This window comes from Cyprinus carpio, chromosome B25 (assembly GCF_018340385.1).
Source record: "Cyprinus carpio isolate SPL01 chromosome B25, ASM1834038v1, whole genome shotgun sequence".
Taxonomy (NCBI): domain Eukaryota; kingdom Metazoa; phylum Chordata; class Actinopteri; order Cypriniformes; family Cyprinidae; genus Cyprinus; species Cyprinus carpio.
The window spans coordinates 9916396-9939318 of NC_056621.1; the positions used below are offsets into that span (position 1 = coordinate 9916396).

A 22923-nucleotide genomic window follows, 5' to 3' on the forward strand; every position below is an offset into this window, starting at 1 on the left:
ATTCGATAATATAGTTTGGTAGTATAATTTGGTGTATATTCATATATATTCAAATAATAATATAATCGATGCACACACAAATTAATTTAAATAGGCCATATTCAGAATGAACAGTGGTGGACAAAGTACACAAATTAAGTACTTGAGTAAAAGTACAGATACGTATAATAAAATATTACTTCAGTAAAAGTAAAAGTACTCCTTTTTCAATTTTACTGTAGTGAAAGTACAAAAGTACTAAATTTTTTATGTACTTAAGTAAAAAAGTACTGATAGATGGATTTATTTTGCAATTTTATATAGGATACTTAATTTAATTTTATATTAGCACATATTTTTTTTTATAATCCTACTGTTCGAAATGCCTGGGATTTTCCCAAAATAACCATTATATGGAGATATATTTTTGTTGTTGACATGGATTGCGTTGACGAGAGTGATGTAGTAATGTTCACTGTGAAGCTTACACTGCGATGTACCTGAGAGAAAACAGATTTGACCATCTGATCTTCACCAGTAAGAAAAAAGTGTTTTAAAGTTTGCTGTTTTACAGAACATAACAGTTATATATGACATGAGAATAAGGCCTGAAGTTAGGAAGAACATTTTAAGAAAAATATAAACACCCCTGGCCAAATGCCCCCAGAGGGCATCACTTCTCAATCTGATAATTACTGTAGTTATGTTCTTCTGAACATCACAGCCTTTCTTTTTCCAAAGATGAAATCTATCTACTGTAGGTGGTTGAATAAAATATTTGGACTATATATCTAAAAATTACATCAACTTAGCACCAGCAAGCTTGTTAGCTATACAGTTAGCATAAGCTAACAATATTAACTTATTTTCAGTATGATTATGAAGAAACATTCATATGTCTACTGAGGCTAGTTAATCCAAATAATCTAAAAATGTATACTGTTGATAAACAATATAAAACAGACATCATGTAGCGTTTTAAAAAAACTGTAAACGTTATGCCAGCGGGGAATTTAAGTACAGTAACAAAGTAAAGCTACTCTGTTACTGACCACCATTGGTCTACATACAGTATATATCCGTTTAATGTTTGACCTGTAAAAGCTTCATTTGATTAGGCCTATAAATGTTTATAAAATATGAAAATGATGAAATTACCGAATTAAACCGTTTCTTTTCTCATCCTCTTTCTACTTCTGTTTTATTTCTCTTCAGTGTTATAAGGAAGGATACAATTTATGTTTCCTTCAGGTTGTCTTACTCAGCATTAACTTGTCTGAACATTTCACAGGGTCAGATATTCTGAGAAGAGAGACATAGGGCCTATGTCACAGACATTCATGGAATTGCAATATGATCTTATGGTATTTTTTACCATACTTGACAAATGTCACGACTTTGAAATTACTTATGTTTGCAAAGAAATGTACAATTCTGACATATTGACAGCATCTAAACATTCAATACTGACTTATTGACAACACTTAAAACATGACATATGAATAACTTTTTGGATTTATGTGTTCATCTGCATTTATTTGCCTATATGAAATGTATTAATTTACTTAATATGAAATGGGAACATTTTGTTTTGTTCTGTGTGAGTTCTGCTGCTTCTTTCAAAGAATACATAATGTTATATAAGACTACACTTTAAACCCTTAAAATTAATAACATTTCTGCAATCGTTGAACCCATTAACATTGACCTTAACCGTTTTAAACTTGACTTTCCTCTACTGCTTTATCTCAGATATTAGTATTTTTGTCCATAACAGTTTTTCTTCACATTTCTATTTAGCAGCCTTTATGAAAATTAACCATGGTTTTATTATAGTAAAAGTGTAGTATCAATTATTTTTTTGGCATATTGATTACAATTATAACCATAGTTTTACTACAAATACTTACTTTATTTACTACCCGTTATGCCCTTGGCATTTACTACAAATACCATGGTTAAACTATGGTTAGTGTAGCAAACTATAGTAGGTTCAACAAAAGTAACTATAGTTTTGGTTGTATTTGTAATAAAACCATGGTTAATTTTCATAAGGGAGACCACTTCGTATAACTGTGAGAATTATTTATCCAAATAAGGTAGTTACACCATCATACGAAGCTTATAGACTTTCTTAATCTGAAAACAAACGTGCTACCCACTCAGTTTTTAGATGCTGCACTAAGAAAAAGGAAGCAGATTTATTGTGAATGGAATTAACACTGTTGTTTCACTATGCGTGGTTTTAAAATCACCAACTCTGCATTTTCCACCATTTGTATTGCATCACATTTGTACATTTGTATTGTAATGCTCTGCAACAGTCAGGCTGAACATTTTGCTCAATACTGGCTTTGATAGTCTCATTTAAGCATGAATTTTATGCACTGAACATAAAACCTCAATTGCATGATGTTTCTTCGCAGTAATAAACCAATTTCCTTTACTTTTAGTGTGTAACTGTCTTTTTAAAACCTTTACAGTCATATAAATTACTAGTATATTATGAGGAGTTGCTTAAGTGTCTCTGTTGTCTAGAAGAAATTGCTGTTGATATGAATGCAGAGCACTGCAGTTATTTTTTTTTTTATATTTATTGGATTTATATATATATATATATATATATATATATATATATATATATATATATATATATATATATTATATATATATATATAATGTTTAAATAGAAGTTAAACAAAAAGATTGCTTTTAGTAATTTAACTGAATAGCCCTATTTTTGTATTTTAAAGTGGGTAGCACACAAAGCATATTACAAATCAGGGGTGCGTTTCCCAAAAGCATCGTTAGCCAACTATGGTCGCAAGTTCCGTCATTACCAACATAGTTCAAAGATTTGGTGTTTCCCGAAATCATAGTTCAAACGAACATTCGCAAACTGCATCGCAAACTTGTGTCGTTGGAACGACAGCTCTCCACCTGTGGTTAGAGGCATAGGTCGTCATTAGTTTGCTGTGTCGACGTCGTTGATTGCGCCGCACCTGGGCTGTGTTCTATTCAGAGTTATCGACCCTATGCCCTATTCCTTTCGAAGCGTTCACCATCCACTATGAGTGATTTGGAAGAAAGTTGTGGTGCGTAGATCTTACCTAATTCACCTTTAAATATTTAAATCACAAATTCACTTTGAAACTATATAGCAGCATGGCCCTCGCAATTATTGTCCATTCGAAGTGCCCTCTGAAAGCATTAATCATGCCGTTTGGAACACAGCCTTCATTTCATTTGTGCGAAGAAAAGATGAGTTCGTCAAGTGAGTATTTTAAAACATACATAAACGCATATTTCTCATATAACAATATTGGTAAAACGGTATGTTAAAAGTTTTCACTTATATTAAATGTTAACACTCAAATCACAGTATTTTAAAAGAATGTACCCAAATAAAGTAACAAAAATGTACCTATAAATAACTGAGTGATTTTGTTGTTTTTACAGAATTAGAATATAGTATTATAGTATATATAAGTATTTTTTATTTTTGTTCATTTAAGTCTGTGGGGCAGGGGGCATATTGGCAAATAAACAAAATATTTAACAGATGTTATGTCAGAATAAAAAAAAGAGTTTAAGTTGCAATGGTGGCTGGATGCTGCACAGGTGTCAGGAGGTATGGGTAAAGAAGATATCCACTGTCTCCCAGCAGCCAGCTATCACCAAAGCCACCCTCTTCAGCCACCTGCAAACTGCAGAAGTGGCCCACACAAAAGAGTCAAAGAGTCTTCAAGCCATTTTGCTACAATGTCATTGAACATCCCCTTGTGATCACACACTGTTTGAACATTTACAGCTGGATAGCCCTTCCTGTAAATGTACAAGGGCTCATTTACCACAGGGATTGACATTGGGATAAGGGTGCCATCAGTGATGCCAATAACTCTGGAGATGTTGTCAATACTGTTGACTGGCCAGCTGGATTTCTTCAGGAGTTTGGGGGAAATCAGGATGTTCTTCATAAGCTGTAACAGCAAAGGTGTTATGTCACAGTTTTGCTGACTGAAGATTTGCTGAGTCCCAGGCCATCATCCATCACCTCTATAAAATTTCCAACAGCATAATAATGCAGTGTAGCTAACAACTGAACTTAAGGCGTTGTTTCTTCTTATTGCCCTCTGAAAATGTGAAGCCTGATGTTAGAGGCCCAGGGTGGAAAGGGCCTGATGTTGGAGGCCTGAACTTTGAAGGCAAAGGCCTGGTTGATGCACATGTATCTATACCTCCAAGGATTCTTCCAATGCAACAGGCCCCAGGATGGCCAAAACGTGCCGCAGCCCTCCGTTTTGTCACACTTGCGAAGTCCCTCCACTTATTCCTGACTTCTTCTGGGCTTTGTTCGTATCCATAACCAGCATCATTTATTTTTTGAGTGATTCCTGCCCAGATTTTATAATTTTGTCAGTATTTGTAATGCAGTATTTTTTCAGCTTTGAAAATAGCTGGACTTTATTATTTTCCACCTCCTCCAAAAGAACTGCTATTTCATACTTTGAAAATTGCAGTTTTCATGTCATTTTCATTAACACATGGCTGAATGACAAGAAGACTTACATATTAAAAATTGAGGATAATAAGCAACAGGTGTCCACAACACTACATCACAGTTTTTTAAAAACCCATGTATTTTTTTCAACTGTGCTGTTATGTAGGCCTATCAATATTAAATAAGAAATGGTATTTATTATGAAATTGTGAAATTATAGACATTGGGATCAGAAAAGAGCACATTTTTAAATCTGTGTGCATATATGTATATAATGTATTGCGGAACAAATAAATGATTCGTTATTACTCGACTCCTACGTAACGTCATTTCAAATTCGAGTCGAAGAAAAGATGAAATAAAACCAAATTACTGTAGGTGGCGGTATGTGCTCATGGCTCCAGTCAGCCATTAGATAGAAGAAGAAGAACAAAATAAACGACAGCTCAAACCAACGTAAGTTTGAACGATGAATCTGCGACACAGGTACCATGGTTTCGGGAAACAGTCGTGACTAGCTAGTTCGTTTCCACAACGATGCATCGTACTATGGTGGTTAATCAGCGAGTTACGTAGTTGTACGGAAAACGCACCCCAGGATCACAACAGAAAAAAACAAAACAATTTCTCTAAATTTATTGCAAACAGAAATAGTAACAGGGAGTTTAATAATGTATTCCCATGAAGCAGCATCAGTATCATACCTGGTGTTTTTACTCCATGATTTCTGGAGATCAATAAGCTTGTTCTGCCTACGCTCATATAACACTGAGTAGCTAAAATGTAGATATCAATTTTTGAGTGTCTGAACTAGAAAAAAAATTCATAATTTCCGATTGAGAGTCAGCCATTCATAACACTAACATAATGTCTAACTTGTCAATGTTTCTAAAAGTCTTTTTGCACAATATGAAAATGAGACATAATCTTATCAAATGTCACTAATTCACTTTTGGGAAACGCACGTGAAACAATAACGAACGTTCGTAAAATTACTCATAGAAAATGCTCTTAAGCGCAAAGATCAATCGTTATCGGGAAACCCAGCCCAGGGCTGAGTTTCTCAAAAGCTTAGTAAGCCTAAGAAGTTCGTAAAAACGATCGTACGACTGATCTTAATATTACGGTCTGTTTCCCAAAAGCATTGTAACTTAAGTAGCACTTGAAAATCATTGTAGATCTACGAGTGTTCCGGAGTAATCATAAAGCCCTAAGTGCATCATAACCGATTTATGCGGTCACCTGCAGGACAATCGGCCGTTTACACCTTTAACTTGATTCAGGTGCAATGTGATTATAATATAAGGATTTGATTGTGCTCTATTGTACACTTTGTGACTCGTTTTCTTTTTTTTTTTTTTTTATTAATTTATAAATGTTATAATTGGAAGGGGAAATAGAAATACACATCTAAATTAAATTATTGAAAGAAAAAAAAAACGCATAAAAGAAGTCATGTCCTCCTCACATAGCGAGCACAACACAGTTTAAATCTCCAAATCATATCTTAAACTTCTTCTATATCAATATCTTGATAGTAGCAGGATAAACGCATATTTGATACCTGCATCACATAACCCGCTTTCGATCTCTGCCATTTCAGCTCTCCTTTTTTTTTGTGCCCCCATGGAAAAGTGCTCCTCGCCTCTCAAATATGTCTCCGTACTCCGTGAGCTTCAGAACAAACTTACACTCTCAGAGATAAAAGGTACAAAAGCTGTCACTGGGGCTGTACCTTTTCAAAATGTACACTTTTGTACCTATTGGGTTCTAATTTGTTCACTTTAAGTACTAATATGTACCTTTAAGGTACCAAAATGGACCCTTAAGGTACAAATACATGTATGTACCTTTTGAAAAGGTACAGCCCCAGTGACAGCTTTTGTACATTTTTTTTCTGAGAGTGTACCCGCTATGAAAACCCATAGATATGAAGCTGTATATGTGCGATGCTAACATTCCAAAGCATCAATTTTCAAATCTGTAGTCTGTTTTGAAGTCATAACAAGATATTCTTCAAGTAATTGTGCGAAAATTACACTTTATTAATCGAAACTCTGTAAATTTGTGTGAAAAGGAATAAAAGGTGCCTCTAGTGTTCATTTATTTTGGAAACTGCAGTGATATGTACTTATTGGTAGCCTACGTATTTTGCATCTCGTGAAAAAGTGCACCCAGGTTCATTTATGCCATGAGGGTAGACAAATATACTCTGAACAGATTTGAGAAATGACACTATTACCACACAAATACTTTCAACAACCTTCTGCAGCTTCCCAGATACACAATTTTTAAAAGACATTGTGGCTTTACTGCATAGTGGGCCAATTTAAATAAGTTTTTATTGGACCTGTTTATTCTTTTATGTGAGAAACAGACACAAAACATTGCAAACAGTGAAACAGAACAGTAGTAGAGCTTTTTACAGCCTTGAAAAGATGACCATTAACATTACCAATTACCAATAGATGACCGCTTTTTATTATTATACAGTATGTTGACATTAGTGTGCATATTTGCAGTATAAACATATCATAGTTACTCTGTGGTTTGGGTCTCTTATAGGCCTATAAAATAATGAAGCATAGTTGCTTGAAAAGTCCATTCCATTTCCTATTCGCTACTTCTGTGACTGTGATTTCGATATCAATAAAATAAAATAAAACAAATTATGAGCTTGAAAATGTTGTCTGAGCACCTTTGTGTGATTATGAGTGATGCAGTGTGTCTTTCTGTGAAGGTGCAAAACTGTATGAATCTGGCAGTTTGTGACATCAGCAGAAAAAAGCAAGAATTTTAAGCATGGTTTTTTCATCATTTATCATCTACTTTAATACTGTATCATCTATAATACATCTATAATACTGACTGAGATATTTAAAACAAATGCTTTGTTTCATAATAACAAACATTTAAATAAAATGTAATACTGTATTAAATAGAGAATAAAAACATTAGGCTACTACATTATGATAATTTTATCACTGATATTTTATTTAAACAACTGAACCAATCACATGAATTATTCCGTAAATAAATTATTTTATATGCACATTGGACATAACACAAGGATTAAACATACAATATGAAATGCACAGTTCAAATAGAAACTGTGTAGCTTCATTTAGACTGATGTTCTTTTATCCACTTTATCAATATAACTCTTCACCCAGGGGGTCTCTGGATCTACACAGAACTCTCTCACTGCTTTTGTCTGAAACCTGATGGGAAAGACACAGAAATAAAAGTTTGATCAAAGTTTTTTTAATGGAGTGTCTTTACAGATTGACTTTACAGTTTGAAAATGAGATCATGTTGATGACTCACACAATAGCGGGTCTGGCACAGTTGCTGCTGGACCTGTAGTAAGACGTCACCAGTTTCACAGGAATCTTCACATCAGTGAACTCTCCACAACACTTAGATTCTGCCGCTGCAAGTGCAATGGTAGCTGAAATATGGAGAAATAGGACAAATGCTTTTATTTGATCATGCCACCACATTTTAAATCACCAAATGAAACTTCCATAAATAATTTGAAAACGATCCTTTCTGTTTTCATTCAAAAATGAAAATAAAAAAGAGCACTCACCGCTTGAAGTCATCTGCACAGAGCAGAAGATCACCAGAAACTTAAAATTGCATCATATGACCTCTTTAAGCTCATCCTTTTCCTCGTTCTTTTTATGTTTTGCCGCTCATATGAAAATGTGGCAACTTTTCTTTCAGATTCAAAAAATTAAAATATGCTTCAGAAAAGCAACACACAACTTTCTATTTTTTGAGCCTTTTTATGTTCAGCAATAAATGTGAATGTGTGTTATTTCAAATACGGACTGCATATTTTTATGTACTGCTGCATTAATTTTTAAAAAAAATTAGTAATAAAGGATTCATTTCAATGTTTTATATGGTGTGTATTTCAAGAAACTGGATGAAAGTATTACATTATGATGTATTTTATATATTTTGACCAAGACAGATTAAATACTGTTTCTCCTGAAATTTAACATTTACATGAATTTAATTGTGTTCATGTTAAAGGTGTTCAAGGAAGCATGCACTTATTTTTTAAAAAAGATCACCATCAGTATAAACAGAAACTTATTTTTTAAATATAAAAATAAATTCAACTACTAAAAATGTAACCTACAGAAATTGAAGAACACAAACACAAGAAAAACATTTTTTCATACAAATGGTAATAAACAAGCAAACACAACCAAGCATAGGCAACACCAAACAACCAAGCCAAATTTAGAACAAAATAGCCAAACTACGAGATAATGAATATGAACAAAAAATATATTCAACTGAGGAGTAACAAAAGCATAATAAACCTCCCTACAAAGAAACATTGAAGAAAATAACCCTAATGCCTTTTCCCATGTCAAATCCTGAACAAGATTTGTCAAAGACCGTTGTGCTCATGATTGTGTGTTCAGCTGTAGTATGAACAACTCAATAGTAAGGTCTCTTCCTCTTTGGAAATAAAAATTGTAGCTTAGAAAAGTTTCCCATATTACAGATAATTTTCCCCCATTTTCATGGTGGTCTGTCACGTGATGAAGGCAGACTAATACGAATAACAACCATAAGATAATTATTAGGGATAATAAAGAGCTAGTTTTTACAGAAAAGTAACGAGAATGAAATGAATTCATCATATACGTTAACCAGTTTGTGAAAAAAATGCTTTCTAATCACATTCATAACTTTGCCTAATGTTAACTGCTTTTTGTCTCACATTTGCATCTCTTTATTGTAAAGCACAGTAAAGAATATTTTGGTTAAGATCAGCCTTGCTAATCTCACATTTGAGGATGAATTTTAAGCACTCATCATGAAACCTCAATTGCATCAGAGTAACAAACCAGTTTTCTTCACTTTGCATTTGATCCATATTAGATTGCAATAAAATGATTTATTAATGAAGAGGTGAATCTGAATAAACATCCATAAAAAAACATAATATTTGTTTGTAAATGTCTTTTTGAAGCATTTACAGTTATATGAATTAATTGTATGTTACAAGGATTTGCACAAGTGTCTCTGCTGTCTACAAGAAACGTGTGTAACAATGGAATGGGTTTGAATATGATTTGTTTCATATTTCTTTACTAGATGTTTTCTATCCCACATCTACACGCACTACTGACCTTTAAATAAATCTAAAGTAAGTTTAAATGCAATCTAAATAAAGACTAAGTACTAAATCCTTAAAAGGAAAAAAAAATACATGACGATAATTTTATCATTAATTTATATTTTATTAAAAAAAGCTGGATTTATTTACATACATTATTTGTAGAATACATATTCATATACACATCAGAAATATGGTTTAATATATACAGAATGAAATGCAGAGAACAGAATAGAAAAATAGAAAAAGTGTAGCTTCTTTTAGACTGGAAGGCTCTGAGTCTTTGCTGTAGTAGCAGTTGTCGATGCAGTAGAAGTTGATTCTGTAGCAGTCGTTTTTGTAGCATTTGTTGTTGATGTAGCATTAGATTCTGTAGCAGTTGTTGTTGTAAAATTAGTTTCTGTAGCAGTTTTTGTTCTTTTGTCCACTTTAGCAACATGGCCGCTCACCCAGGTGGTCTCTGGATCAATGCAGAACTCTCTCCCTGCGATTGTCTTAAAACTGAAGGAAAACACATAAACATGATTTAAGTCAAAGACTTCAGAAGAGTGTCTTATTGATGTTTACATTCTAGTTTGAAAATGAAATAATAGCTAAGATGATACTCACACAATAGCGCGTCTGGGACAGCTGCTGCTGGTCCAGGAGTATGATGTCACCATTTTCACAGGACTCTTCACATTAATTTTGTCTCCACAACACTTAGATTGTGCCGCATCAATTGAATAGACAGCTGGAATATGTAGATATGCGAAATATCAAAAATCTGTATTCGTGCAAAAAATCATAAGAAAAATGTTTTCAAGAAGATTATAAGCTGTTATAACAATATTTTTAAATGACCAAATGCAACAAATGCAACTTCAACTTCCATAAATATTTTGAAAACAATACCTTTTGTCTTAATTCAAAAAAGAGCACTCACCGCTTGAAGTCACCTGCATACAGCAGAAGAGCACCAGGAACAGCAAACACATCAGGCTTCTCATTCTTCAAGATGTTTCTTCACAATGACAGAAAGAATCTGTAGAAGTTCTGTAGAGCTTGAAGATCTCAGAGCTGTTGTGTCCAGAATAACGTCTGAGCCCCCTCTTATATACATAGTCACAGACATATTCCTCATAAAGACATTCATGTAAATCCATTTCTGAGTATCAACACTGCAGACTGAGAGCTGTTTTAAGCTCTTTCTTTTTCTCATCCATTTTCTGCTTTGTCCCTTTTCTGAAAATGTGCCAAGTACTTTTCTTTCAGATTCACTGAAAACGTGCTTCAGCAAAACAACACACAGCTTCCTCTTTTGCAGGCCTGTCAAACTCAGCATACAATGAACTAAATCTGAAGATTTTAATGATTAAATCTGAATTGTGCTGTCACCAAATATCAAGTGCTTAACCTTGACTCCTTACTCACATATAAACCCAAAGACCTTGATTAACTGGTTCAGGTGTTTAATTAAAACATTAAACATACGATGTCGGACCAAGAACCCCTTCTCTAAGAAAACAAAACCACTTCTTGTTTCTAGTGACACTTGTTGGTCTAACAGAGAAGTTAAAATAATTCAGCCACCAGTTTCACAGAACTAAAATATGCAAATGTAATAACAAGAAAAAGGGCAGCTTTTCATATGCAGTTAATGGCAAAAATATTGTGATCTTCTTAAGGGTCTCCACTCACTATGAAATGTTATTTTGAGTCTGACTAAAATGAATATTTGTCTTCTAACCCTAACCCTAATGCCACATAAACATTTTAGACTAAGTGAAATCATACCAGTCTGGTTTTTACAGTACAGATCTAGATGTGACGGTGGGCCTGTGGACCACTCTGAAGTAGTATTAGAGATAGTGTGGATTTACTGGGTGCTTTTGGCATTTTTCAGACTTGGGAAAGTCTTATGCACTTACTCCCGGTGGTATGCACAAGTTCTCAAGAGACCAAGTGTGAGTATTGCAGGCCCTCTAGCTCAGACGTGTATTTTTTATTTAATTTTAACAATTATTGAAGTATCTGCCTTAAATATTGACTTCTAAATAATAATTGTATTATTTTTATATTATTATTATAATAATAATAAAAAAGATGTCCAATACACTTTAGAAATAGTACAAGGATTGAATATTCTTTTAGACTGTTGATCTGCTGTTCATTTCAGCAACATATCTGTTCACCCAGCTGGCCTCTGGATCTACACAGAACTGCAATTGTCTTAAACCTGAATATAAAAAAATATATATTTAAATTTTTTTAAGAGTGAGATTTTGCAGTTTGAAAAATGTTTGATGACACTCACACAATAAACTGTCGAGGACAGCTGCTGCTGCTCCAGTATGATTTCAGCCATTTCAGAGGAATCCTCACATTATTAGTTATGTTTACACAGTGGTATGTTTGCGCCACATCAAGGTAAACAGAAGCTGAAATAATGAGAAAAATATAAGGTTTTCTCATCTATAATACTTTGGGAAAACTTTGCATAATATCTAATGTATTCCATTTCCAGCATAGTTTATCTTTATCATTGAAAGTCTAGCAGACTGAAAACCTCCACCATTAGGTGGCAGTATGACTACAGGACAGTACCATGAAGAACAGCGTCTGGGACAGTTGCTGCTGGTCCAGTAGTAAGATGTCACCAGTTTCAGATGAATCTTCAGGTTAGTGACCACTACACAGCACTTAGATTGTGCCGCTTCAAGTGCAATAGTAGATGAAATATGGAGAAGTCAAAAGTTTTCAGTTTGATCATTTCACCACATTTTAAATCACTAAATGCAACAAATGAAACTGCCATAAATAATCTGAAAACAATACATTTCATCTTAATTCAAAAAATAAAATAAAAAAGAGCACTCATCTGCACAGAGCAGAAGATCACCAGGAACACCAAACACATCAGGCTTCTCATTGTTCAAGATGTTTCTTCACAATGACAGAAAGAATCTGTAGAAGTTCTGTAGAGCTTGAAGATCTCAGAGCTGTTGTGTCCAGAATAACGTCTGAGCACCCTCTTATATACATAGTCAGAGACATATTCCTCATAAAGACATTCATGTAAATCCATTTCTGAGTATTAGCATTGCACAGTGAGAGTTGTTTTAAAGGGGTCGTATGATGTTGCTAAAAAGAACATTATTTTGTGTATTTGGTGTAATGAAATGTGTTTATGGGGTTTAAGATTCACAAACACACATTATTTTCCACATACTGTACATTATTCTTTCTCGCCTTTCTGAAACGCGCCGATTTTTACAAAGCTCATCGGTCTGAAAAGCGAGGTGTGCTCTGATCGGCCAGCTATCCAGAGCCTTGTGATTGGCCGAATACCTCAAGCGTGTGATGGAAATGTTACGCCCCTCACCATACTGTGATGCCGTGTCCCGGCGCGACGAGACAAAACCAATAAAACCCATTACAAATGAGGTATTTGTTGCATCAAGTGGGGACATAATTACTGATTATAATGATTGAGACTTTAGTCTTTGCAACTTTAGGGATCTTATCTATTCACGAACATCTTTTAACACTCTAAAGAGAAAGGAAAACTTAAAATCGCTTCATATGACCTGTTTAAGCTCATCCTTTTCCTCGTTCTTTTTATGTTTTGCTGCTCATATGAAAATGTGGCAACTTTTCTTTCAGATTCAAAAAATGAAAATATGCTTCAGAAAAGCAACATACAACTTTCTATTTTTTTGGGCCTTCTTATGTTCAGCAATAAATGTGAATGTGTGTTATTTCAAATATGGACTGCATATTTTTATGTACTGCTGTATTCATTTTTTTTTAAATTAGTAATAAAGGATTCATTTCAATGTTTTATATGGTGTGTATTTCAAGAAACTGGATGAAAGTATTATATTATTATGTGTATTTTATTTATCATGACCAAGACAGAACAAATACTGTTTCTCCTGAAATTCAACATTTACATGAATTTAATTGTGTTCATGTTAAAGGTGTTCAAGAAAGCATGCATTATTATGAAAGATCACCATCAGAAGACAACTTATTTTAAATAAAAAAACATTACAATGTAACCTCATATTTGTATACACAAACACAAAAAACATTTTTCATTCAACTGGTATAAACAGAAAGATAATTTAAACAAAATAAATATAAATTATAAAAATATATTCAAGAGTAATAAAAGCATAATAAACCTCCCTACAGAAATTGAAGAATAAGTAATGCCTTTTCCCATGAAATCCTGAACAAGATTTGTAGACCGTTGTGCTCAGATTGTGTGTTCAGTAGTATTTAATAGTAAGGCAAACAAGCAAACACAACCACAGCATAGGCAACACCAGACAACCAAGCCAAACTGGGAGAATAAATAGCCAGGAACTAACGAGATAATGAATGAGATACCAGGTGAACAAAATGATTAATCAAACTAACTGAGGAACTAGGACAAATGGGCAAACAAGGAAGACAGCACCAAAACACAAAGAAACATGGGCAAAACAGAAAATAACCCTGACTTCAGCCATCGTCCAGCAGGAGTCACCAGCCAGATCTCGCTGTCCAGTCCCACTCAAAACCCCTTTATAAGCACAGTGTCATCGCAGATGTTCAGCTGGTGCTGATGAACAACTCACATATACCTCCAGGTCTCTTCCTCTTTGGAAATAAAAAAAATTGTAGCCCTGTTGGGCTTAGAAAAGTTCCCACATTACAGATAATTTCCCCTTTCATTTCTATGGTCTGTCATGAACGTGATGAAGAAGATATGAGACTAATAAGAATAATGAACCTTATAAGATAATTATTAGGTATAAAGTTTATAGAGCTAGTTTTTACAAGAAATAAGTAATCAGAGTTATTGTGAATGAAATAAATGGTGTTTCATCATATACGTAAGTTTAGTATGGAAAAAAAAAGCTTTCTCTCACATTCATAACTTTTCCTAATGTTCACTGCTTTTTGTATTGTGTCACATTTGCATCTCTTTATTGTAAAGCACAGTAAAGAATATTTTGGTTAAGATCAGCCTTGCTTGTACAAAATGATTGATGATGATTTTTAAGCATTGATAATGTAACATTTGTTGATTAATTTTAACAAACCAGTTTTCTTCACTTTGCATTTGATCCATATTAGATTGCAATAAAATGATTTATTAATGAAGAGGTGACTGAATAAACACCCATAAAAAACACGTGTTTGTAAATATCTTTTTGAAGCATTTACAGTTATATGAATTAATTGTATGTTACAAGGATTAGCACAAGTGTCTCTGTTGTCTACAAGAAACTTGTGTAACAATGGAATGGATTTGAACGCTGAATCTTACTTTTTTATATTTATTTATTAGATTTTTCATGTTTCATATTTCTTTACTAGATGTTTTGTATCCCACATCTACACGCACTACTGACCTTTAAATAAAACTAAAGTAAGTTTAAATACAATCTAAATAAAGACTAAATATTAAATCCTTAAAAGGAAAAAAAAATTACATGACGATAATTTTATCATTAATTTATATTTTATTAAAAAAGCTGGATTTATTTACATACATTATTTGTAGAATACATATTCATATACACATCAGAAATATGGTTTAATATACACAGAATGAAATGCAGAGAACAGAATAGAAAAATAGAAAAAGTGTAGCTTCTTTTAGACTGGAAGGCTCTGAGTCTTTGCTGTAGTAGCAGTTGTCGATGCAGCAGAAGTTGATTCTGTAGCAGTCGTTTTTGTAGCATTTGTTGTTGATCTAGCATTAGATTCTGTAGCAGTTGTTGTTGTAAAATTAGTTTCTGTAGCAGTTTTTGTTCTTTTGTCCACTTTAGCAACATGGCCGCTCACCCAGGTGGTCTCTGGATCAATGCAGAACTCTTTCCCTGCTTTTGTCTTAAACCTGAAGGGAAACACATAAACATGATTTAAGTCAAAGACTTCAGAAGAGTGTCTTATTGATGTTTACTTTCTAGTTTGAAAATGAAATAATAGCTAAGATGATACTCACACAATAGCGCGTCTGGGACAGCTGCTGCTGGTCCAGGAGTATGATGTCACCATTTTCACAGGAATCTTCACATTACTGAACTCTCCACAACACTTAGATTGTGCCGCATCAATTGAATGGAGAGCTGAAATATGTAGATATGCGAAATATCAAAAATCTGTATTCATACAAAAAATCATAAGAAAAATGTTTTCAAGAAGATTATAAGGTGTTATAACAATATTTTTAAATGACCAAATGCAACAAATGCAACTTCAACTTCCATAAATATTCTGAAAACAATAAATTTTGTCTTAATTCAAAAAAGAGCACTCACCGCTTGAAGTCACCTGCATACAGCAGAAGATCACCAGGAACAGCAAACACATCAGGCTTCTCATTCTTCAAGATGTTTCTTCACAATGACAGAAAGAATCTGTAGAAGTTCTGTAGAGCTTGAAGATCTCAGAGCTGTTGTGTCCAGAATAACGTCTGAGCACCCTCTTATATGCATAGTCACAGACATATTCCTCATAAAGACATTCATGTAAATCCATTTCTGAGTATCAACATTGCAGAATCAGAACTGTTTTTAGCTCTTCCTTTTTTCTCATCCTTTTTCTGCTTTCTGCCCATGTAAGAGAGTTGAAGGTACTTTTCTTTCAAGTTCACTGAAAATGTGCTTCAGGAAAACAACACACAGCTTCCTTTTTTTCAGTGATTAAAGGGGACAGGGGCTTGAATTTTTATTTGAACTAAAATATGCACAAGTAAGGGGAAAAGGGCAGCTGTTTTTTTCTTTTCATTTAGTGAGAAAAAAAAAGTGTGATTTACTTGGGAGCCAGACTTTCACTTTAAATCACTTTATGTCAGTATATGTCAGAATAAAAAAGTGTGATTTAATTGATAGTTATCCTTTTTTTTTTTTTTCTTTTTTTTTGGACTAAAAGAAACTTTTCTCTGGAAACATCCGGAGATCCTCAAGGTCCTATGAGTAACAATAAAGACAATAAGACAATATGAGTTTTAGGATACAATTACAATGCAAACAGTCCATTGCAAATCTTGTAATCTTACAGTCGACAAGAATTTTTAGCATGGTTTTATCATCTATAATACTTTGGGAAAACTTTGCATAATATCTAATGCAGTGGTTCTCAAAACTGTCCTGGGGGACTCCTAGTCCTGCACATTTTGTACAGTATGTCTCCCTTATTTAACAGTCCTGATTGGTGAAATTGGATGTGTCTGATGATAAGGGAGACATACAAAATGTGCAGGGCTAGGATTACTCCAGGACAGGTTTGAGAACCACTGTTTTATCAGACTGGAAACTTCCACCATTAGATGGCAGTATATGACTGCAGGACAGTACCATGAAGAACATAGTATAAGGATTACTCCAGGACAGGTTTGAGAACCACTGTTTTATAACCCTTGACAGGGTGTTCAGGACCCCGACAGAAGCATTATCTCACTTATTACACGGCTACTTGCCACATAAGTAAATAATTAGACATGAAATATTGATTTGACAGCAGTTGCGAGCAAGCGGCAAATTCAAACTAAACAGTCATTTAAGGGAAACTGTGCAGTCAAACCACTTATTACACAACATTTCAACACAAAAATAATTAAGGCAATAAAAGATTTAAGACAAAAATGTTTTAAAATCTTACCAGTTTGTTAGTTATCTTATAATTCATTACAGCGTACAAAACAATTGTAGCAAAATGGCAGCAGCTGCGTTTGTATGAAACGAGTGCGAGTCCGCGATACCAGGAGGACATAATAAAATAATCGTACACCATTTTGAATTAAGTTTTAATATTTTATTAGCTAAACAAACGCAAAGCTTCCACCAAGAAAAACTGTTCCAAGCAAGAGTACAGCACCGACTGCTGTTACCCGGATGAGCCTGTGTTATTAGCTTTTACAGGTTGTTATCCAAATTATAACATACTTTGGAATGTCGCGACTGACCAATCAGAATCAAGTATTCCACAGAGCCGTGTAATAACAAAATCTATATACTAAATATATATGTATTCCACGGAAATATGTTACTAAAACAGATTCGGTTATACTCATTTTTATACAGTTCATTAGTCTGACTGAGATATATTAAAAAAATGCTTTATTTCATGAGATATACATTTGAATAAAATTTTATATGACTGTATGCAACAGAGGATAAAAACATTACCACATTATGATCATCATTGATATTCTGTTAAAAAAACTGAACCCAATCACATAAATTATTCTGTAAATAAAATATTTTATATACAAATTGGAAACAACACAAGGTTTGAATATACAATATGAAATGCACAGTTCAAATAGAAGCAGTGTAGCTTCTTTTAGACTGTTGTTCTTTTGTCCACTTTAGCAATATGACCGTTCACCCAGGGGGTCTCTGGATCAACACAGAACTCTCTCCCTGCTTTTGTCTGAAATCTGATGGGAAAGACACAGAAATAAGATTTAGGTCAAAGTTTGTTTTTTTTTGTTTTTAATGTATTGTTTTTTTTGTCTGTCTTTGCTTTTTTATGATGAGTTATTGTTGATGAAAATAAATATATTTTTTTTTTTTTTTTGTTTATTTATTTTATTTTTTTAATGAAGTGGCTTTACAGTTTTGAAATGAGATAATGTTTATGATACTCAAGATTGTGCTGAATCAATTGAAATGACAGCTAAAATGTGGAGAAATGAGACAAAAGGTTTCAATTTGATCATGTCACAACATTTTAAATCACCAAATGCAACAAATGAAACTGCCATAAAAATTTTTAAAATGATCCTTTTTGTCTTAATTGAAAAATTAAGATAAAAAAGAGCACTCACTGCTTGAAGTCATCTGCACAGAGCAGAAGATCACCAGGAACAGCAAACACATCACAATGACAGAAAGAATCAGTAGAAGTTCTGCAGACCTTGAAGATCTCAGAGCTGTTGTGTCCAGAATAACGTCTGAGCACCCTCTTATATACATAGTCACAGACATATTCCTCATAAAGATATTCATGTAAATCCATTTCTGAGTATCAACACTGCAGAATGAGAGGTGTTTTTAGCTCTTCCTTTTTTCTCATCCTTTTCTGCTTTGTCGCTCATCTGAAAAATCAACGTGATCTCATGAGAATACGTGTGTATTTTTACGTTAAGTGTGGTTCTACCACACGTGCATTTACTTATGTTTTCATACACAAAAAAATGTACAACCTTGACGTATTTATAGCACTAAAACGTACAAATACTTACATATTAGCAGCTAAAAAACGTAAATCATCTAACATAAAGTGTGAATGTAAATGAATTCCCATGTATTAATATTAAAATCGTAGCTTTAATGACTTAAATCTGTTGTATTCAATTGTCATATCAAAACAAGTTTTTAGTTGAATTTATTGAAAGCAGTTTACTCATCTACTTTACAGGAAATAACATTTCAGTTCCTGCTCCAAACTCGTTTCGGGGGATTACATAATGTTAAACAAGACTACACGTTTTGTGTCTTTTAAAGTTACGTATTAATAACTACGTATTAACAATGAGACCAGGCTGGAAAAATTGTGCCAAATACTTTTTTTCAGATTCCTTGAAAACGTGGACAACAACACACAACTTCCTCTTTTGCAACTTCCTCTTCAAGCCCAGCATTCAATTAACTAAATCTGAAGATTTTAATGATTAAATCTGAATTGTGCTGTCACCAAATATCAAGTGCTTAACCTTGACTCCTTACTCACGTATAAACCCAAAGACCTTGATTAACTGGTTTAGGTTTGTTTAATTAAAGCACTAAACTTAAGGAGCATCAGAAACAGGAGCGAGAACCCTTGCTCTAAGAAAACACAACCACTTCTGTTCTCTAGAGATACTTGTGATCTAATAGAGAAGTTATAATAATTCAGCAACCAGTTAAACTGATTCACAGAACTGAAATATGAAAATATAATAACAGGAAAAGGACAGCTTCTCTTTTGCAGTAAGTGTCTAGGACAGATGATGCTGGTCCAGTAGTAAGAAGTCCCCTGTTTCAGAGAAATCTTCACATTAGTGATCTCTCCACAGCACTTTGATTGTGCCGCTTCAAGTACTTAAACTGAAATATCCCAAATTTGAAAAAATCTTATGCATCTGTTTGTTCATGCACAAATAAAGACAAAGGTTTTTGAGAATATTGGTATATATTTTCAAATCACCAAGTGCAACACTAAATTGCAACAAGTAAAACTAAGAGCTACCTAAATAATCTGAAAATAAGTCTTTAACAAAAAGAGCCCTCAAGGTCATCTGCTCAGAGCAGAAGAGCACCAGAAACAGCAGACATCATGCTTCTCAGTCTTCAATGAACAATGAATCAAAAAGAAGTTCAGCAGAGCTTTCTGTTACGAAGTTACAAAAGCATGAATAAAATAGTACATTAGCGTTTTCATTTAGTTTATTTCAGTGTCCCTTTTTATCCCAATCAATCATTTAGAATCAATATCAAAATTATTCAAATTCTATTTCCTCTACACTTTATTACATTTACATTGCCTTCTTTAGTTTACATTTAAATGCTTAACAGATTTGGTATTAACAAGTATTTCAGTATTATTCAATTCAACTGTTCAACTATATTTCTTTTTAATTGCTTTGATACATTTCTCAAATCATCCTTAACATTTACAAACCAGCAAGTGCATTTCTCAAAATAATTAATAAAGAGGAGTCTCTGGAAATTTCTAAAGATCCATCTGGAGATCTACAAGATCATTTTAGAAACTCACAAGACAACATGAGTTTCTTAGGAACTTTCTGTAAATTTTCTTTTTTATTGATTTTTGTTTTAGAATACGGTTATAATGCAAATAGTCCATTACAAATTGTAATCTTGTAATCTTATAGTTACAGTTAACAAGAATTTTTAGCATGGTTTTATCATCTATTATACTTTGGGGAACTTTTGCATAATATCTTATGTATTCCAGCATAGTTTAATCTTTTAACTTTATCGTTGAAAGTCTATCAGACTGAAAACTTCCACCATTAGATGGCAGTATATGACTGCAGGACAGTACCATGAAGAAAAGTATCAAAAGTTATATACTGTCAAAATGTAATCCTTCTAATTCTATTAACACTAAGTATAGAGTGTTTTAGTGTTTACATGAGAAGGGAAATGTATTGCTACAACAGATTTGTTTTTAGACATATAGAAAATCCATGATAGCCTGACCTTAATATTTAAAACAAATGCTTTGTTTCTTCATGATACACACATTTGAATAAAATGTTTTAAACCTGTATGTAATAGAGAATAAAAACATTACTACATTATGATAATTTTATCATTGATATTTTATTAAAACAACTGAACCCAATCACATAAATTATTCTGTACATAAAATATTTTATATACACAACGGAAATAGCACAAGGTTTAAATATACAATATGAAATGCACATTTTAAATAGAAACAGTGTAGCTTCTTTTAGACTGTGAGACTCTTAGTTTGTGCTTTTGTAGCAGTTGTTGTTCTTTTGTCCACTTCAGCAACATGACTCTTCACCCAGGGGGTCTCTGGATCAACACAGAACTCTCTCCCTTTAATTGTCTTAAACCTGAGAGGAAAGACACAAAATAAGATTTAGATCAAAGTTTGTTTAATGGAGTATCTAATTCAGATTGTCTTTTATTTTAAGCCTGAGAGGAGAGACACAACAATAAGTTTTAGGTCAATTTTGAAACAGCTGCTGCTGGTCCTGTAGTAAGACGTCACCAGTTTCAGAGGAACTTTCACATTACTGAACTCTCCACAACACTTAGATTGTACTGCTTCAAGTGAAATGGGAGCTGATATATGGAGAAATAAGACAAAAGGTTTCAATTTGATCATGTCACAACATTTTAAATCACCAAATGCAACAAATAAAACTGCCATAAATAATTTAAAAACAATCATTTTTGTCTTCATTCAAAACTAAAACTGGAAAAGAGCACTCACTGCTTGAAGTCATCTGCACAGAGCAGAAGATCACCAGGAACAGCAAACACATGAGGCTTCTCATTCTTCAAGATGTTTCTTCACAATGACAGAAAGAATCTGTAGAAGTTCTGTAGAGCTTGAAGATCTCAGAGCTGTTGTGTCCAGAATAACGTCTGAGCACCCTCTTATATACATAGTCACAGACATATTCCTCATAAAGACATTCATGTAAATCCATTTCTGAGTATCAACATTGCAGAATCAGAGCTGTTTTTAGCTCTTTCTTTTCCTCAACCTTTTTCTGCTTTGTAGTTTATGTGAAAATGTGGAAAGCACCTTTCTTTCAGATTCAGTGAGAATGTGCTTCAGCAAAACAAAACACAGCTTCTGCTTTTGCAGGTCTGTCAAGCTCAGCATTAATTTAACTAAATCTGAAGATTTGTGATCAAATCTGAATTGTGCTGTCAGCAAATATCATGAGCTAAACCTTTACCCCTTACTCACATATAAACCCAAATACATTGATTAACTGGTTCAAATGTGTTTGATTAAAGCAAGAACTTTAGATGTTGGACCACCAGAAACAGGAGCGAGAACCCCTGCTCTAAGAAAACACAAAAACTTCTTGTTTCTGGTGACACTTGTGGTCTAATAGAGAAGTAAAAATAATTCAGCCACCAGTTAAACTGATTCACAGAATTTTTATTTCAAACATTGTCATGTAGGTTAAGACAACAGTTAAGTTTTTCATTATAACTGAATAAAAAATAATAAACAAATAAATAATAATACATAAATGAACTCAAAGATAACTCACTACCCTTAAAAAACACAGCAATAGCATACTTGTCTCTATACTCTCAATGTCTATCAGTTCCACAAAAGAGTCACCTCTTTCTAGACTCTAGAAAGTTCTAGACTAGAACACCTTCCATATGGACCAAAATACATGAGGTTTGTTTTTCAAAAAATAGCTAATCTTTTCTAAGGCAAGGCATGAGGTCATCCCCTTTTTTTCATTGAGACACATCAGGACTTTCTTTTTTTTTTCCAGGAACATGCAATTACAGATTTAGCTACCAGCAAACAGAGAATTAACAACAATCTTTTATGTTTGATGATTTTAAAATTCAGAGGACAAATATGTAATATACACAACCTAGGATCAAGAGGAATTATTTTACCAGTGAGTTGACTTACAGTATCAATATTTTAACCCACAAACAATGAACTTTACTGCATTCCCACATACAATGGAATAAAGTTTCCTGCTCTTGTTTATAAAATGTTATTTTCAGTCAGACTAAAATGATAATTTGTCTTTTAAAAATGGCACGTAAACATTTTAGATGAA

At 33.4% G+C, this 22923-nt stretch overlaps 3 protein-coding genes across 4 annotated transcripts in view; all 3 read right to left on the minus strand.

Annotated features, from left to right (window-relative positions):
• LOC109095550 (C-C motif chemokine 4-like) overlaps positions 1-22923 on the minus strand; it is a 56514-nt gene that overhangs the window by 8546 nt on the left and 25045 nt on the right. The window contains exon 1 of one of the 2 annotated variants that reach the window (XM_042753674.1): positions 12548-12616. The exons of the other annotated variant lie outside the window; for it this stretch is intronic. The gene's annotated coding sequence lies outside the window, so the exon portion shown is untranslated. Of the gene's footprint in view, positions 1-12547; positions 12617-22923 lie in introns of those variants that run through there. 2 annotated transcript variants of the gene reach the window in all.
• Positions 9730-10848, minus strand: LOC109112165 (C-C motif chemokine 22-like). The gene is made up of 3 exons (XM_042753661.1): positions 10552-10848; positions 10236-10359; positions 9730-10127 (listed from the first exon to the last, which is right to left on the minus strand). Exons 1-3 carry the CDS (start codon positions 10613-10615, stop codon positions 9887-9889), a joined length of 429 nt encoding a protein of 142 aa, XP_042609595.1. The 5' UTR covers positions 10616-10848; the 3' UTR covers positions 9730-9886.
• On the minus strand, positions 15105-21830 carry LOC109111488. Its single transcript, XM_042752775.1, has 7 exons — positions 21588-21830; positions 21301-21436; positions 21153-21204; positions 18439-18575; positions 15926-15990; positions 15610-15733; positions 15105-15501 (listed from the first exon to the last, which is right to left on the minus strand). The coding sequence occupies exons 1-7, from the start codon at positions 21649-21651 to the stop codon at positions 15261-15263; spliced, it is 819 nt and encodes a 272-aa protein (XP_042608709.1). The 5' UTR covers positions 21652-21830; the 3' UTR covers positions 15105-15260.

What these genes read in the sequence shown, in the direction of transcription:
- LOC109112165 (XM_042753661.1), bottom strand. Translation starts at nt 10,615, where the DNA reads ATGAGAAGCCTGATGTGTTTGCTGTTCCTGGTGCTCTTCTGCTGTATG. An exon ending in TATGCAGGTGACTTCAAGCG is followed by an intron (nt 10,360 to 10,551) that starts GTGAGTGCTCTT and finishes TACATATTCCAG; the next exon opens with CTGTCTATTCAATTGATGCG. An exon ending in TGTCCCAGACGCGCTATTGT is followed by an intron (nt 10,128 to 10,235) that starts GTGAGTATCATC and finishes GTTTTCCTTCAG; the next exon opens with TTTTAAGACAATCGCAGGGA.
- LOC109111488 (XM_042752775.1), bottom strand. Translation starts at nt 21,651, where the DNA reads ATGAGAAGCCTCATGTGTTTGCTGTTCCTGGTGATCTTCTGCTCTGTG. An exon ending in TGTGCAGATGACTTCAAGCA is followed by an intron (nt 21,437 to 21,587) that starts GTGAGTGCTCTT and finishes TCCATATATCAG; the next exon opens with CTCCCATTTCACTTGAAGCA. An exon ending in TGTGCAGATGACTTCAAGCA is followed by an intron (nt 15,991 to 18,438) that starts GTGAGTGCTCTT and finishes AACATCTTGAAG; the next exon opens with AATGAGAAGCCTGATGTGTT.